The sequence below is a fragment of the Hevea brasiliensis genome, chromosome 18 (genome assembly GCF_030052815.1).
Source record: "Hevea brasiliensis isolate MT/VB/25A 57/8 chromosome 18, ASM3005281v1, whole genome shotgun sequence".
In the NCBI taxonomy this organism is placed as follows: domain Eukaryota; kingdom Viridiplantae; phylum Streptophyta; class Magnoliopsida; order Malpighiales; family Euphorbiaceae; genus Hevea; species Hevea brasiliensis.
This window is the reverse complement of record NC_079510.1, coordinates 9311543-9330906: the sequence shown is the minus strand read 5'-3', so window position 1 is coordinate 9330906 and position 19364 is coordinate 9311543. Positions and strand designations below refer to the sequence as shown.

At 32.2% G+C, this 19364-nt stretch overlaps 1 protein-coding gene across 1 annotated transcript; it reads right to left on the bottom strand.

Annotated features, from left to right (window-relative positions):
- Positions 1 to 952: 952 nt before the first annotated feature.
- LOC110637951 (uncharacterized) lies at positions 953 to 1895 on the bottom strand. The gene is made up of 3 exons (XM_021788340.2): positions 1499 to 1895; positions 1367 to 1411; positions 953 to 1287 (listed from the first exon to the last, which is right to left on the bottom strand). Exons 1-3 carry the CDS (start codon positions 1806 to 1808, stop codon positions 1142 to 1144), a joined length of 501 nt encoding a protein of 166 aa, XP_021644032.1. The 5' UTR covers positions 1809 to 1895; the 3' UTR covers positions 953 to 1141.
- Positions 1896 to 19364: the final 17469 nt, after the last annotated feature.

Genomic DNA, 19364 nt, shown 5'->3' with positions numbered 1-19364 from the left:
AGGATACTGTTAAGATGAGGCTGGAGGGATCTATGACAAGGAGCTTTTATTATAGGATTGTTTGATTTTCTTAAGGATTGCATGGCTCCTCATGTTGCCAAAGCTATTGAATTAAGGGAGGTCTTGAGCCAGTTACATAAGTCTCACCGACCAAATTGGAATTTGAGATGTACTCAAGAGGTCTATTTTGCTACTTGCTCCACAGCGGTGGATTTATCTGAGTTTGCCAAGTTATTTTAGATTGCAGAGCTCTTTTAACACAAGGATCCCTTATCCTGAATACGCGACAAGCAAATTAAAGTATTCATTCTCTAACTAGATAGCTTTATTTCATGCTATTTCAACTGTATGTGTGTGTCCTTGGATTTTTATTATTTTGTTCTTGAGTCATATGTTGCACTAAATTTTTTCACTTAACATCGTAGGTCCTAAGTTGAGGATTATGTCCTAAGTCGAGTGCTTGGTGTTGGTCTACCGAATAGGATTAGCATAGACCAATTTTATTAAGTTTTTTCTTATAATTTATTAATAAAACTTTGCATTTAAAAAAAAAATCAAAACATAAGAAAAATTAACTTTTCCTCTTTATTTTTTTATTCAATTTCTTTTATTTATCTTTCATAATAAAGAATCCAAATAAATGGTTAAGACTCGAACGATTATTTGAAAATGTCTAAAGAGGTCAAAGGGGCCATTTGCATTTTTTTTTTTTAATTATCCCAATATTTAATGGGTTCTATTGGTTAAGTACTGCCAATGCCATCAGACAAATTATGTGCCCACACTACAAACAATTACTCTGCTTTCCGCCTTCCAGCTGGATTCCACCGACACTACACTTAGCGCATGCTAGCATAATCAACTGTATTACACTAACTTACGCCTATGACATCCTCCCATTTTAGCATTTCAACTAATGTCCGTACATAATCTTAAGTTTTTGTTGGGTGGCTAGGTGAAAATAATCAAATTAATAAAACAACCGAACAGAAACAGTGAGATATCTAAATGTTTTCAGCAAACCAAAATCAACAAAAATTCAAATGCAAAATGTACATGTGTGAAAAAAAATTTTCCAAACAGTAACGCACGTGCCACGGAAGAACAGAGAGAATCCGAGGCAAGAACCCGAGAACGCGCCTCAGAAGTTGGCGATTTTTCTGTGTGACCGTGATTTCAGGGAGGCACGTTTAATCTCTTGCAAGTTCCTGAGGCTTCGAATGGCCAAAACATCGCTTCTCCGGACATCGCTAAGTCCACCGCCGACGCCACTATTGTCAGTTGAATCTAAAACAAAATCACCGCAAGGATTCAACGCCAAATGTAATTTCCTTTTTTGAAAAAAAAAAATCAAGCTGCATTATACCTATATGCTTCGAGGATCTCTTGAATCCGTTAAACTGAGCCAGATCTGCATCATCAGTACAAAACAAGCTGTAAGGATCCAGCTAAGAGATTGGTGAAAAAAGCAATCGTGAGCATTGATTTCTAATTTTACCAGATTGAGATGGACTGTGAGAGACTAGGTAAAGAACGAAGAAGCAGAGGAAAGTGAGAAGCGGAATAAAATGAACGAGTTTCTCAGGATTGGGAGGAGCTGATGATAAAGAAAATGATGGTGAAGACGATGAGAATCGGCGAAAAAGTTTTGTCTCTTTGTGGTGTTCTTCGTCGTTACAATCAGGAAGTGAAGAGGGAGTTAAGTCTCTTCGTTTAGAATCATCTGGCGCTGAGAGAGTGTCGTCTTTGGCTCCTCCACCATGGCTGTGGTACTTAGAAACTGTCGAGCCCAGAGACTGCCTCTGCATTGAGAGAGAGAGAGAGAGAGAGAGAGAGAGAGAGGATGAGGCAAGCTGAGCTGTTGGATTTTCAATAGGAGAGTTGTTTTATTGTTCTGCCGTTATCTTCCACGTAATAATAATAATATTTATTATTATTATTATTATTACACAAAAAATTTAAAAAGTCTAAAAATCGAGAGAGTGGGTAGGTGTTAAATACGGGCGATGCTTTATGTTTTTGTCTAGTGAAAGCGAATGAATTCTCTCCCTTTCTTTTTTTTTAATCTAAGCACCGGTGAGTTATAAGCAAGGGGCGAGCGTATTTAAATTTAAATTTAATTATTATTTTTAATACTTAAATTTATCTTAATTTAAACTAAAATTTATTTTAAATTATCTAATTTGATCTTTGTCCTAAACTCATTTAATTTTATATATTTTATATAATAATTTATGCATAATATATTTTTTAATAATAATTTATATTTTAAAACTTCAGTAATTTGATAAATATTTAAATTTTATTTATTTAAAATATAATATATAAATACTGTTATGAAATTTATATTTTGTTTTTAATTATTTTTTATATAAATATATAAAACTCCAACCTGATTGGGTATTATTCCTCCTCATTCACTCCTCAATATTTCTTCTCGAACTCTGTTCTTCAATATGTAACTCTCTTCAATATGTTTGTAAACCTTTTACAAGAATAAATCTACTCTCAACTCTCCTTCAAGACTTCACTCTGTTTTTAATTTTCATTTTTTATTTTTTTTATTTTTTTTATTTTTTATTTTTATCAAAGACATAGTCTTCACTCTGTTTGACAACTTTTACAGAAAATATAATGATTTTATAGGAGCTCAGTTTTGGGCCTATGACTTAGCAATGTAAATATCTAAATTAATTTTCAGTCGGTTTGAGGCCCAAATTCTATTCAAACCATAAGATGAAAGCCAGAAGGTCAGACTGCAAGGTTTTTGAGCTAAACATGATTCCCCCTTCCCCTTCCCCTTCTACTCTTTTACGCCTGATAATTCGTATCTTACTTGATTGCAATCTATTTCGACTCAAAATATATTCTTTTTTAAGTAGAGAGATTGAGAGAATGAGATTCCAATATAGATTTACCAGGTGAATAATATGCCTTTAACGATTAGATGAAATCAAACTAAACCTGAAAAAGTTTTTTGAAAAATTCTAAAACCCTAATTTAAATATCAAGATGTGGTTAATTTATTACTTTCGTAAAAATTATGAATGAAGTCCAACAATTATGGGGCTTTTTACTGTACAAGGGCATTTGTGAGAAAAAATTATCAAAATAGGGTGTATTGAATGAAACTTACGAAAATGGGGTGAGCTGAACAGTGCTAGCAGCAACACGATAGCTAAACTAGCATTTTGGTATGCAAGACTTCAGCACGAGTGGTGTCCCAAGCGAGACGCTAATCATATTGGTGTCCCGCAAGTCAGGACGCCAACTCGTGTCTCATGCCGGACGCGCGTCTCACCAAAACCAGTTCAACATTTTGTATACATAAAAAAAAATAAAAAATATAATTGTGAAATAATATTTTCAGAAAATATAGATAATATAAAAAATTAAGAAATTAAATAAAATATGTTACTTTAATATTTACATTATATAGATAATATATAAAAACTAAAAAATAAATAAAATTTATTGCTTAAAATTATTAAAATTTAAGCCATATGAGATAAAAAAAATGGTAAAAAAAAATTATTACCATCAATTAAATTAATTTGCATTTTATTATAATTATAGATAATTTATTTACTTGATAGCAAATATTAAATTGAAGTATTAAAAGAAATTAAATTATTAAATATTAGGTGTGACCATTTATAACAATATATAATTTAAATATTGTAATTTGTTTTCACTAAGTACTAAACTAAGTTATGAAAATTTAGTATGAAATTAAATTGTAATCTCTTATAAAATTTATAATTTATAATAAAGTGTGAGTGGCAACGTGTTTTATGTGGCTTTCAAATGGATATGACCTCCAAAATAGGAGAGATCGGGAGAGAATTCCCTCCTTGAAAACCCTGGCACTTATTTTTACAGAATTCTACAAATAAATTTAACATACATCTCGATTCACGGGAGATATATAATTATAATAAAATGCAAATTAATTTAATTGATGGTAATAATTTTTTTTACCATTTTTTCTATCTCATATGACTTAAATTTTAATAATTTTAAGCAATAAATTTTATTTATTTTTTAGTTTTTATATATTATCTATATAATGTAAATATTAAAGTAACAGATTTTATTTAATTTCTTAATTTTTTATATCATCTATATTTTCTGAAAATATTATTTCACGATTATATTTTTTATTTTTTTTTACGTATACAAAATGTTGAACTGGTTTGGGTGGGACGCGCGTCCGGCATGGGACACGAGTTGACATCCTGACTTGTGAGACGCCAGTATGATTAGCGTCCCGCTTGGAACACCACTCGTGCTGAAGTCTTGCACACCAAAACGCTAGTTTAGCTAGCGTGTTGCTGCTTTCACTGTTCAGCTCATCCCACTTTAGTAATTTTTATTCAACACACCCAATTTTGGTATTTTTTTTCTCCACAAATACCCTTGTACGGTAAAAAGCCCACAATTATGAATCATACTTTGATTTAAAGATTAGAAATCAAAATTATTTTGAAAAAAAAAAGAAGTAAAAATTAAAACGGCATGTGATTAATATTTTCCTCCCAAAGTAATAATATTGGGAAATAATTTTTTAAGTGATTTTCTATTATAATATTTTTAAAATAAATCCACGAAAATCTAATAATTTTCTAACGATGTCATCTTTCCCAAAAACATTTTTCCCAAAAACATTTTGAATTATTTGAATAAAAATTTAGTGTTTAGAGAGTTAATCTAGGGATGGCAATGGGATGGATTTTTGCAGATATTTGATTTGATTGAACTCCAATAAAACGTGTTTGGGTAGTGTATAATCAAATTTGAAATGAGTTTGTGTTTGAATGATGATATCAATGACAGGTTTGAGTTTTGCGTATTGGGTATCTGTTACTTAAATTCACTTATATAAATAAATAATTAAATATAAATATATATTTTTTATAATGATATTTAAAAATTTTATATTTTTATTTTAAATAAAATAAAATCTAAATATTTATGAAATTACTATAATTTTAAATTATAAATTATTAAAAAATATTTTTTATGTAAATTATTAATTAAAATATATAAAATTAAATGGGTTTGGGATGGGTTTGGTTTTTAGAATATTAATTGAAGTTGAGTTTGTGATGGTTGTCGATTCCACAAAAAATTAAATTAACTGAAATTATCAGTAATGAAATATTTTCTGCAGTACGTGGTAATCCAAGCTAAATCCTAGAGATTGTATTACTAAATTTCGTGCACTTGTGTAATAGGAAAAGAAAAGGTTGGGGGGAAATGGGGAGGGGGGGGGGTGTAATACTAAATCAGAAGAAATCACGTTCAGAAATTAAAGAACTAAATTTAAATATGAAACTCTCAAATTAAACAAATTTCAGTCCAAGGTAATTCATATTTCAATGCATAACTCAATCATAAACAAAAGAAATATAATTATCTCTTATTGAATACTTAACGTAGATTTACCAAACAGCGAAGTAAAACCCCTAACTTCCCTATACTCATCAATTCGAGCCCAGCACTCTTGTTAACTCTAATTATTAACTGAATTGGTATTAAGCAATCCTCATCAAATTAATAACTGCTTTAAGAATAGGAAGTAGTTAAGCTGAACAACGATTTATAAAGCATAAATCATTTAATTTACCATATTGTTTCCTTAGGTTATTATCGAAAACTTAGATCATAATCAATAAAACCTAATTTCTATTCACATTCAATCTTACATAACGATTACGGATTATGAAGATGAACTAGCAATTGATCACATCAAACAATTAACTAATAGGCCTTTTTAGCAAATCATTCAATATATCAAAAACAATGAAATCGGAAAACAATAGATATTCAAAAAAACATAATTTAAATTAAGAACTTGTTCTCATAAATAATGCATAAGAACTAGAATCCCTTGGACTGAATTTAAAAACTTAGCCACTCATCATGGCTTACAAAAGAAAAATAAAATGAAGGAATCTAAAACTATGGATGTGAATGGAGAATGAAGGTGTTGAGGGCGTGTTGAAAGTCTGAATGGATCTCTCCCCACTGCTACCAAAGATGGTCTTTATAATAAAAAACCTAATCCACAAAAGTGGAAAACTTTTTAATTTCAAAATGATAGATTCTCCGCTTTGCAATCATGACTAATTTTTAGCCACTTCCCTTGCGATTCTGCCTCTAACTTCTTCAGGAAAGTTGTAGTAGATCCTTGTGCCTTATATTAAGTAGGCTCATTAATTAGCTTTATAAATTATTGTATGCCAGCAAATACTTTTCGCTAACTAACTCCTCCAAAACTAATTTCACTTATTATCGTAGTTTTCATCCTAAAGAACTATTCACTAATGCATCAAAATTTATTCCCATGTAAAGAAACAGCAACAGAACATATAATTCTAACACTAACATACAAATAAGTAACGCTGGGATCAAATAATAACTAATTATTTCCTCTAAAAATTAAAAACTTACCAGCAGCTACATCTGAAGTTTCTGCTCTTTCTCCATGACACATAATGGACGCTCTGACTGGTGCACTACTATATTCAGGTTGATTCACTGTGTTATGGTTGTGAGAAGTACCAACTCTATTTCTATCTCGACTCTAACCGACTGTCTGTGAACTCTAGAGAGCAGAGCGATGTGCTCTGGTACAATCTCTAGCAAAATATCCAAGCTTTCCACAATTGTAGCAGGCTCCAATAGTTTTACGAAAAATGCCCCCATGCAGTTTGCCACAAGAGTCACAGATACGAAGAGGATAGAAACTTCTTATTGTTCGATGACTAGACCTTGGTGGCTTCTGTTCTGATGATCCTCCTCTATCATGCTTAGGAACTTAGGGTCCCTCAAAATCTTTTCTCTTTGCCAAATTACTACTCAAACTCTAACCAATAGATTTCTCATTCTTCTCTGTCTCATGTTGCCCTTGTGGGGGTTAGGTCTATACTTGGACTTAGGCTGACAGATTATCAGCCATTTGCTGAAAGAAAGTGGCCACTTGTTGGGCCATTTGTGCGGTAATTTGTATAGGTAGGGCTAGTACAATCGGGCCTCCGACACTCTAAGGAGCTGGGGCCTGACCTTGTGACACCCCTTACCCGTCTACAGTGTAGCTAAGTAAGTTATGCCATTCAGTGTGCTGGAGCGCCAATTCATATTCTAATTACAATTTATCCCTTTTAATTCACTTATTTTCAATTTTTGATAAATCTAAATTTTTTCGCAAATTTTATAGAAAATCCGATAGAGTGTCGGCTATAAATTGGAAAAATAGTTCTTCTGAACCTGTTTAAAAACACTTCCAATATAATTTCCAAATCCAAACTCCATTATACACACATATCTCAACCCAATCTCAACATCTCAATACTATTTTCAAAACTTTTCTGTTCACTTCATCACTAGAAGCTCATTCATAAATATTTCTCAACATTTCATTTATCAACATACATTATACAGAAAATTTCAATAACATGAAATTTCATATATTTACATTATTACATAATTACAAGAGTTTATAGTTACAATCCAAACTAATACAAAATGCAAAATACAAAATGCTACCCCACAGTCCTAATGTCCTACCATGTGCACTGCAGATGTGAGGTGACTCTGGACTCCGGATGCAAATCTAAAAGCTCACCCTGTCTGGTGTCTGCTGGGCTCCCCAGCTAGGTCTCCAGTACCTGCGCGTGGCAAAAGCAACGTGCTAAGCAATTCTGCTTAGTGGTGACAATATAAAATAAAATAAAATATAATAAAAATAAGTATGCTGAATGTTTGTTTATATTTTTGAGTAGACTTAATTTCTGATATTATTTGCAATATTATTCAATTAAAATTTGGTAAGGTTTATTATCATTGCCCGAGTAAACCGTACTAGTTGACTGGACTGGATAAACGGGTAAACTGGCACTGGGTACTAAGTACCTCGGACCATCACACCATCAGTCACATTGTGTCTCCCGGTGTGCAACAGAACAGCTAATAAGCTGTAATAATCATCAGGGTTACAACCCAAGTATATCAACTCAAATAACATAGCCAAAGGCTATTATGTCACAGAATGGCATGGGAAGCCATGAAACACAGAATGGCATGAAGCCATATGTAGTACTACTAACAGAACCCTATTGGCATGCCAAGCTATCCAAACCAATCTTGTTAGGTATACTAGGGCATATTACACTTTTAAATTTCATAATTTTTGAATTTCAAGTTTGAATGTTACTATTCATTTTATTAGTCAACTAAAATGTTACCTTTTGCATAGACAATAGGTACATTAGTTTTAATACTCCCAACATACCACATTTTGCATTCAAAATTTGTTGGTATTGGTTGCCAATACTATTTCTAAGCTTTATGTTAATTGGGTAGAATTTTCAGTTTTCATACTTTGTCTTTACTGCTCCATTGGTCATTTTTGCAGTGGGAATTTAGCAAAATGATCAACATGAAAGTTGTTCCTGATTTTTTCTAGTTGCATTTCATTTTTTGAACCACTCCATTTGGAGTTTTGTAGCTCATGTTATGGCCCAAAAACCACAACTGGCCGGATTGAAAATTTTCCAATTTACGGGTGATCAAATCTCTGATGTTAGGAGCAGTGTTGCAACTCACTTTTTAAATATGTTCTGGTCATAATTTGGGTTAGGTTTCTTCATGAAAGTTGTTGGTCTATATCTCAGCTTGTTGCTGGTAAAATTTTAGGTCAATTGGACTTTTCTACACTGAGTTATAGCCAAATGACCAAATACTATTCATTTGGTCATTTTGCCCAGGCAGACTGCAGGTTACCCAGATTAGGGCAATCTTTTGGTCCACTTGGTTTGGTTTTCTGGGCATGGTTTCTTCACCAAAGTTGTGCCATTATGTGTCAAGTCTTATGTCCAATTAGCCTTGAACCAATTGGACCTCTATAATTCAAGTTATTGCTGCCCAAACCTGCTGGACTCATGTCCAATTCTGCAGGTCACCAAGGGCAGCCACACCAAACCCAAATCTCACTACTCAACACACTTCATTTTTTATTTAAACAAAACCAAATGGTCACTAATTGACTATTAAAATCTATTTTCATCATCACATGATCAAATTCTCATTTTCCACCCCAAACCCTAACTCAAACCTTATCAATCATGCATTATCATTGCATTTATCAATTCACTTAAGAGATACACATTAAGGGCAGCCATACTAGCATGTTAGCTCCACAAAAATCATCACCATATTACCCTAACCAAGGCTGTCAAAATTTAGAGTTAGCATACCAATGGTATTTCATCAATTTGTTTATCATTTGCACTCATTCATAGTCCTAATACATGAATTTAAAGTGAAAGAACAAGTTTAGGTCACTAACCTCTATGGAGTGAGATTTCCTACTTGCTAGAATTCTTGTTTTCCTTTTATTTTTGCTCTCAAAAGAATCTCCAACATGCAAGAACACTTTTTTGTGTTACTAGGTTAGGGTTTTGTTGGGTAGAAGTTGGTGAAATCAAGCTTGAAAAAGCTTGAAAATGGTGACTATGGTGGAGGCTCACGGCAAAGAAGAAAGAAGAAATGAGAGTTATGATTTTTGTTTCATTTTCCAGCCCATTTTATTTCTTTTAAATAAAGTTATGCCATGTGTGGGTTGGTTGGGAGAATCTTAATGACATCATTATGATGTCATAAGTCCATTTTCTTTCATTTTCTCTCCTTTTCTTGTCTATTTAATTGCAATTAAATTTTTAACAATGTTTAGTCATATTTTATGTTATATAAATTATTTATTTAACTGGACAAGTTGGCCAAAAATCATCTCTGAAGACAAATGACCAAAATACCCTCCGTTTTGCTTAAAGAGCCAAAATTGTCTATACTGATTGAAAAATTTTTCTAAGTATTTTCTTGGCATTCTAATGCCATAAGAACCTCAATGACTCTTCTCTAGAGTCCCAATAATTATTTTATAATTTTTCCCCCTGGTCTAGGGCTCCTAGTTGCGAGAACCGCAACTTCTCACTAGGTTACCCATCGCTAGGGCACCGGCTCATTTAACTTGGTTGTATTTTATTTCTAAAATTTTTCCTAAATTTTTCTTATTAATATTTGAGTTAATTATGGTTCCTTACTTTAGTTTAAATATTTTTTCGGATGTTCTAGCTGTTCGGACCGACACTGGTCACCGGAACAGTAGACTGTACGGACTAGCTAAAGTGAGGATGTTACACACCTTGTACTTCCGCTGTCACAAACTGCTCTCTTGTCTTATCCTTCTCTTCTATATCATTTCACAGAATTTTCTATTTTCTGTACAACCAACCCAAGGAGATTTCTCCTCATCAATTCATATTTATGATGTAAATATATTATATGTATCAAACATTCGAGCAATTGTACTTATAAAAAAAAATTATTTCAAATTCCTAATTCAAAATTTACATTAAAACTTGCTCTGATACCACTAAACATGTCACACCTTACCCCCTCCATAAGGCACAATATGCTCCCGTAGTACACCTAATGAATTACCGTACTTCACCTACCAGTAATGTAACACCCCTCACCCGTCTACAGTGTAGCCGAGCAAGGCATACCACACGGTGTGCCGGAGCACCTGATCTTATCTGATTTCATTACAGTTCTTGATATATTTATTCAAAAATGGTTTAGGCACTAATGTTGTTTATTAAATCTGACAAGTGTAGTAAATATCACATATTTTCCATATTCACAATTTCAATCTCATTCATATTCAGAATCAACTCATATATCAAAATGTTCAATTCCATTAAGTAACATAGTTTGTCAACTAATTACATAAGTTCACAGTCTACATATTATACAAATTAATTACACCACAAACTTAATCAATGTAATTTCTTAATTTACAATATAAGAAATAATTAAAATATAGAAAATACATTATATGCTTAATGTGAGCCCTATCTATATGCACTGCTGAGGAGGTGACAACCTTGAACTCTTCTGACACTTCTGTAGATCTGGACTCCAAAAATCTCAATCAATTGTCTACTGGTTTTACCTTTAGTACCTGCGCGAGGAAACAATTCCATCGCGCTAAGCATTTCTGCTTAGTGGTGTAATAATACAATAATGAAATAATATATATACAAATAAAGAAAGAAATAAATCATAATTCGGATACTCAGGAATCAATTAATTTTGGTATAGTATTTCTAGTATCAACTATCTTATATACTAGTTTGATCTTATTTGGAATTACTAAGTTATAACCTTTCAGTAATAGTACCTAGTATACAAATTATTCTAATTGTATTGTATTTTAAGTCTCAACGGTTCTGCAAATTATATTTTTGTTATGTTTCTATTGCTAATCTCTTTTACTCATTTCATTCAATACTTAATTTAGTTGTATTGCATGTCAATACACTTAGTTTAACTGTCTGAATTTAATAATACTTAAATTAACTGCCCGTGTAGCCTATACACTAACCAGACTGGATAAACGGATATACTAGAACTGCGTACCTAGTACCTTGGGCCGTCACACTATTAGTCACAAAGTATCTCCCAGTGTACAAATAGTGGATAAACTAGCACTGGGTACCTAGTACCTCGGGCTATCACACCATCGGTCACAAAATATCTCCCGATGTGCAAACAGTGGGGCTAAGAAGCCATATAATCAATCAGTAAGGCAATAAGCCGAGTATCATAACATAATCCGTATAGCCATAGGCTATTAAAATCAGTATGGCATAATGAGCCATAAAACATAGTGTGGCATGAAGCTATTTACAATACAGCTGTCAAAACCCTATTGGCGTACCAACCTATCCAAAGTAGTCAACTAGGCAAACTAGGGCATATTACAAGATTACATATTTAATTCTTTATTTTTAGGGTTTATACGTCATTATGCCTTCACTGGTCAATGAACATATTGAGCTTTTAATACATCATGGATAAGTTGATTCTAGTATTAACATGTCACAATTTACATTTCAATATGATGCCAGTATAGTGCAATTTACAATTTTCACAAGTTGGCATTTATTGCCAAATTATTTTTAGGCTTCATTGCATATTATTGTCAATTTTTCAGTTTTAGTATGCTAGATTGATCTAGCTAAATATCCTATTTCCATTGGTTTTTAGCTTCTTGTCAAAGAAAGCAAATTTGTAGCTCTATGTCTTCTTAAACTTTGGCATAGATTTCAGGTCATTCTGAGTTGTATAGACCAATATATGGTCAATTTACTAAAGCTGGACATATTGCATTTTTAATGCAACTTGAGGTCATTTTTAGGTCAAGTTCAATTCTAACAGATTTGGTACCCTAACTTGGGCAATCAATTTGACTTGGTTCTGGTCATTTTTGGGCTTTGGTGTCTTCATAAGAGTTATAGCTCTATGTCTAATCTTTCCATTGATATAAATTTCAGGTCATTTGGACTTGCTTTGAATGAGTTATGGTCAAATGAGTGACTACTATTCATATGGTCAAATTCTGGATTGCAATGGTTCTGGACAGTTTTGATACCTCAAATTATGCAAGCAATTTGACTTAGTAAATGGCATTTCTAGGTTCTGTGATCTTCACCAAAGTTGTAACCCTATGTCTAAGCTTTCCAATGGTATAAATTTCAGGTCATTTGGAGTTGTGTAGACTAAGATATGGTCATTTTACTATGGCTGGTCAAGTTACACTTATATTGCACAAATAAGTCATTTTTAAGTCAAAGCCAATTCAGCTTGTTTTTGTAACCCAAATTGGGCAATCAATTTGACTTGTTTAATGGCATTTCTGGGCTTGGTGGTTTTGACCAAAGTTGTAGCCCTATGTCTAAGCTTTTCAATGGTATAAATTTCAGGTCATTTGGACCTGTCTACAGTGAGTTATGGTCATTTGATTGACTACTGTTCATATGGTCAAAAATTCTGGGTTATAAGTTACCAATTCCGGATTAGGTCATTTTTTGAGTCACTTTCTAGACAAAATTTTGATAAGCTTTCTACATGAAAGTTGGTCCCTATTGAGTCTAGTTTTATCTCCAATTAGCCTCATACCAATTGGGAACACACAAATCATATTATAAGCTCAATTGTATACTGCCCTTATACACTTCATCAAATACACAATCATTACACATCCTACTTGCTTCACCTTAATTTTCCTTACCAAATTTCTAGATTTATAAGGCACAAACATCATTTATCACATCTCAACATGGTCATTTTGGATAGTTTATACAATTTCTCAATACACTAATTGCAACCTTAATTACATCAATACAATATATACAAAATACCTAACAATTACACATAGTTTTCAAAGAATAATTTACATGCACTTCCATTAATCCCATAGTACCAGAATTCATCAAGCAATTTCATGAAATCCAACACTTTTCTTGGTTTATCAAGGCTGCCAAAAATTCACTAAGTGCTCAAAATTTTACCACTTCCTCCAATTCCCCAATTCAATATCCAAACACATCAAAAACATGAAATTTACTCACAAATACATTAATTTACTTCAATTAACCTTAATTCCCATCAAATTCACATAAAAATAAATCAAGCACCTTACACTTCCATGGCTGCCAAAAATTGTACACATCAATAACTCATCAAAACCTTCAAATTTCTTTACCATTCAACTTATCTCCACCTTAATATAAACTTTAATGAAGTGAGGTAAGGAAAACTAGCACTAACCTCAACTTGAGCTTCACAAATCCATGGTATTTCCTCTCCTTTTTGCTGTCTATATGTTGGCCATGATGTAGAGATCAACTTTAATAAAGAACTCTTGAAAAAATTATGGCTTGATCATTAGGAGTGGAGCTTATGCAAGTGGCCGGCTATGGAGGATTTTGGGGAGAGAATTTCGGCCATGGATGAAGTCTTGAAGAAAATGAAATGGTTTAGTGGAACAATTTGTCCAATTATGTGTATTTATACCCTCACTAATCATTTTAATATTCAATATAATATTTAAACTTTAGTATTTTTAATTACATCCCCCATATTTCCTTTATTTACTCTTCATATTTAATTTCTTATTTTCATGAAATTTCAAAATTTAATACCACTTATTTTTAATGGACATTTAGGTCAAAAGTCCACTTTAGGTGTCAAATGACCAAAATGCCCCTCTTCGGGTTGCATTTTAAATTTTTCGGTGCTACCGATTAACTTCTTGACCAGCCAATTTTTTTAATTTTCATTTTTATGTATATTGACTTACTAAATTTTCTTTTGATATTTCCAATGTCAATTACACCTCAGTAGACCTTTAATTAGGTCCCGAAAATATTTTTCAGGGTTCTCCGTGGTCCACGGCTAGTCAACGATCCCCGCCATAACTTCCCAGTGCGGTCACCCATCACTACAGGTTCGACTCATTTAATTTAGTCACATTTTATCTCTTTTATTTTTGCTTAATTTTTCTCATCACATATTTCATTATTTTATACTTCCTCACTGTCATTACAGTGTAGTTCCAAACATTCCGACTTTCCGGGGCAGATATTAGCTGTCGGAACAGTAGGATGTACGGACTACGAAAATGAGAGTGTTACAGGTAACCCATTAAATATACTACAAGAAATTTTTAAAAAATTTTTGATCATTTTTATAGTGGTGGAATGTTGAATATTTATTAAAAAGCCCTTATTTGAAAATTTGGTGATGGATCAAATCCTTGATTAAAATCTGGTGTTACTAATTTTTTTCAAAATTTCGACAAAGTGCCGGCTGTATTTTGAGAAAATAGCTCTTCAAAACCTGTAAAGAAAAGCACTCCCTATATTTTTACTCAACCACAACTCCAATACAAATCATTTTCATCTCTCAATTCAACACAATCAACTCAATTCAATTTTCAAGCCATACTTTTGATAAGGAAAACCATACATGGATTTCAAAACTCAGGAAGAAATTTGAATATCATACTCATTAGGGTAATAAAATTAATATTACAACAATATACAGATAAATAAAATCTCAAATTAATATTACAATAATTTCCATTTCATTACATACCAAAATATGATTACAAAAGTTCTTGTGCAACTACTCAAAAAAATTTTCATACATATTATTACATGAATACATCAAAATTTAATGTACAAGGGTATACCTATGATATACCTGGAGCTAGTCCCAATGTATCTTCAGGGAACCTTACTCAGTTACTCTATGTTCCTTTCACCTGCGATAGCATACAAAGCTATCGCTGAGTGGTAAACTCAGTGGTGCACAACTATAATTTAAAACATAATACTATATACCTTAGCAAAATTATAGCAAAGAATTTGAAAATCTGGATATTCATCAAATTCAAAGAAAATCAAAATATTCGTTACCAATAATATAAATCATTTGTTAAAATGACTTTGATAAAAAAATTCAAGTTATCAAATCACAACTGGACATTTAAAGTAATTCCAGCAATTTATGGAAATAAAGATTAATTTTAACAAAATCAATTATGCATAAATCCCATTTGAAATCAAAATTCTTTATTATTCAAAAACCATTCTTTATCTCACTAACAATGCAAGAATAATCTGTAAGGGCCATCTTCAGGGCGATTCTAACTCCCTATGCTCGAGGAGATCGAATCATCCTACACATTACATACCACAATAATGCAACTTTCGAAAGGGCCAATGAAAAACTTAGATCTAACCTCTAATAAGAGGAGAATCTAAGCATGTGCACATACCATAGTAATCAAAACAAAGCTAACTCCATTGTCTCCTCAACAAATGAGAGAGACCGGTAATAACCTAGTCAAGCATCTATAGTGAGATATAAAAACAATATCATGAATCTCCTTGTCCTCTTTGTGAGCATAAATCACAACACAATTCAATTTAATGTCAATTCCAATATCCAATAATTTTTATGCTCATCATAATTCAAAATATATTTTATCACAATTTTTTCAAAACTAATTTATTCAATCTATAATAATACTCAATAATTGTTGAAATACCATTTCAAAAAGCGAAATTCATGCATACTATAATAATTTCAATAATCATGGAAATAAATTCAATACTTAATAAACATAATACATAAGGAAAATAATGTCATTTAATCATATGAAATATTCAGAACGAAATCAATTAAAAACTAGTTATGCACAAATCTCTTTGTCGACTAGTTTACTCAAATTTTCATTTCTCCTTCGAAGATCCTTTTTCAGTCTCTTTTTCAATTGAAATATACAATTTATAGTGTTTCAGTACCATATCTCATAATTAATTCATTAATTTATTTCATGCCTACTTAATTGTAGACTTAAATTTGTTTAAAATGGTATCCTTTGAATTTTACATTTTGGGTCATTATTCAAGTCAAAATGTTGACTTTTTCGTACTAAATAGGTTTATTAATTCTAATTGCACTCATATACCACATTTTTTGTGTCAATTTTGTTGGCATTGATTGCCAATTCAATTTCTAATTTCCCTAGGTGCAAATCCAAAAATTCAGTTCTAGGTCACTATTTTCTATTGATCCATTGGTCTAGTTAGTGGGGGAATTTGGCTAAGTGTCCTTCATCAAAGTTGTCCCTTATTGTCTTAGCATTAATTTCCTTTTTGAATCACTCTACTTGGAGTTTTATAGCTCAAGTTATGCCTATTTTTCTAAGACTGGCCGGATTGGTCCAAACCAAGAATTCTGGGCACAATTCTAGTTCTGCTTGTTTTGGTGTGCCGATTGTAACTCACTTTTTGGATGGGTTATGGTTAGAATTTGAGTTTGTTTTCTTCATAAAAGTTGTATTGCTATGTCTCAGCTTTCCATCGGTATAAAATTCAGGTCATTTGGACCTTTCTACGCTAAGTTATGGCCAAATGAACAAACACTGTTTATTTAGTCATTTTTGCACAGTGGCAGTGTGCCAATTCCGGGTTTGACTTAATTGTTCACTAACTTAATTGTGACATTATGTGTCTAATTTCATCTTCAATTGGCCTCACACCAAATAGAGTGGTAGAATTACAGTTTTGGTCCCCTAAGTGGAACAAGGTCAGGCTATCCAGAATTGGACCCTTACCAATCCAAATTTTACTTAAATTCTCACCATTCAAACATACCCCAATTGGTCCCAATTGACCATTTTGAGTCTCAATTACGTCAATTTGGTTCAATTTCAAAAATCTCCAATTTTTCCCCTAATTTTCCTAGGGGTTAAGAACCCTAATTTTCTAATACTCTAATTTCAAAGATTCAAAGTGTACAATTCATCTTCACACCTCCATTTAAGCATGCTCACTTATTTAATTTAATCAATTGACATCAATTCTATACTCAACCTTAATTCCAGCCGAATTCATGGAGTCCCTCTACATGAAATTTTTTTCATGTTTTTATACCATTAAAATCTTGTTTAACCTTAATTCCATACTTAAAATTCAATTCAAGTTAGAAGAGGGAACTTACCTTAATTGAAGCTTTTTCAATCTACCTCAACTCTTCAAATTTCTTTAACTTCTTGCTCTAAATCTTCTTCTTAAGGGTTAATTTGAAATATTTTATAAACTTTTATCAAGGATTTATGATATAAAGGAGGTTTTAAGAGCTCAAATTTGTTTATCAATGGAGGATGGAAAAAAAAATTTTTGAGAGAGAGAGAGAGCAGTGGAAGAGGGACGACAAGCTTGGGCAAAGAGAAGACCAAAATTTCATTTTTAAATTTTTAGTATTTATCCCTTCATTGACTTGGTCAAAATTGTAATTAAAAGGAAATTTATTTATCACATCATGCTTAGATCATCTTAAGTGATGTCACTTGTATGATGTCATTATTCCTATTTTCTTTTCTTTTCTTTTTTTTTTCCTTTCTTTTTCCATAGTTCTTTAATTTAAATCTAGATTTTAAAATTTTCATTTCTTAGATTTTGTTGGACAGTTAGGTCATGGGTCACTTCTAGGGGTGAATTGACCAATTTGCCCCTTGCCGGTCTGATCCGGTTTACCGATAATACTGCATTTCTTCTGAAACCCTGACCTAATTATTTAACCTACTTATCAACTCTTTTCTGTGATTTTCTCTTTTCCACTAGCTTCACAATTTTTCTTAGGCCTGCGGTGTCATAATGTCCCAATCAAAATTAGAGTTACAGTTGTCCTCGCAGTCATTTCTTGGTAAGGTCACCCATCCCTGTGACCCCCAGCTCATTTAACCGTTTATGCTTTGTTTTTCTTATTTACACTTTACCTTATGGTAATCACTTTTAATTTTCTTTCAGGGCTTTTCTAGGTGACTTAAATATAGTTCTAATCCCCTGAATTGTCCAGACTGACACCAGTCACCGGAATAGTGATTTACACAGGACTATGCATGTAGGGGTGTTACAATTCTTCCTCCCTTAAAATAAATTTCAACCTCGAAATTTTGCCCACTCTCAGTCCTTAAACATTCGTATGTGTTGTTTTCCCATGTCTCTCTCACATTTTTATGTTGCTTATAGTGGTCCATAATACTTCACCCAATGGTATTCGTTTATTTCTTACCGGTTTTGTCCCATGTGCTAACATCCTTATGAGTTCTCCATACTACTTACTTTAACTTGAATTAGGAACAACAAAGGTTAATCCTTGTCCCACAATTTTGAGCTCCATGGTTGGGCTTTTAACACTGTCATAAGTTAACTTACTCTGAAACTCACTCTTCTATGTTATTTCCTTAATATCATTCCTTTTTCCATCTTCATAATTACTTTTCTATTTACTTCTTTTTCTATTCCATACTTAACTTTAATTATTGCATTCCTTAGTCTTATCTTCTTCCTTGGCTCAACTGTCGAGTCAAAATTTAGTACCTCTTAACATCCCTAATAAATTCACTATACTTTGATATTACTCTGTTTTGGTCCTTTGACCATTCTAGTCAGCACTCTTACTAATATTCATAACATTTCTTATTTCATTTAAAAAACTATTCAAATTTTCATTTCTGCCTTTCTTTTATTTATCGATATTCTATAGCTTATTTTTCACTGATTTACAATCATTACTTCCTCTTGTACTGAACTATAATCTATCCTTTAATACCTTAAGAAGAGAGCCTACAGAACTGTCCTCTTTCTCTTGTCATGTGCCAATCATAATCTAATCATTATGGTTCGCACAATAAAATTGTGGTCTTTCTAAGAAATACTTGGCCAATTATTTCTTATCCCATCCTTGTCTCAATTAGAACATTATTTCGTAATCATTTTGTAAGTTATAATTATTATCCATAGCATCCTGTCTCATTTAGGAGAATAAAATTTTTCTTTGTGCCTTGTTGTTATACTATTATAATATTATTTTTTGCCAAACTTTAGGTGAAAAATCCATAACAACACCAAAATAATTATAACCCAATATCCAAGACC

What these genes read in the sequence shown, in the direction of transcription:
- LOC110637951 (XM_021788340.2), bottom strand. Translation starts at nt 1,808, where the DNA reads ATGCAGAGGCAGTCTCTGGGCTCGACAGTTTCTAAGTACCACAGCCAT. An exon ending in TCACAGTCCATCTCAATCTG is followed by an intron (nt 1,412 to 1,498) that starts GTAAAATTAGAA and finishes CTGATGATGCAG; the next exon opens with ATCTGGCTCAGTTTAACGGA. An exon ending in GAGATCCTCGAAGCATATAG is followed by an intron (nt 1,288 to 1,366) that starts GTATAATGCAGC and finishes ATTTTGTTTTAG; the next exon opens with ATTCAACTGACAATAGTGGC.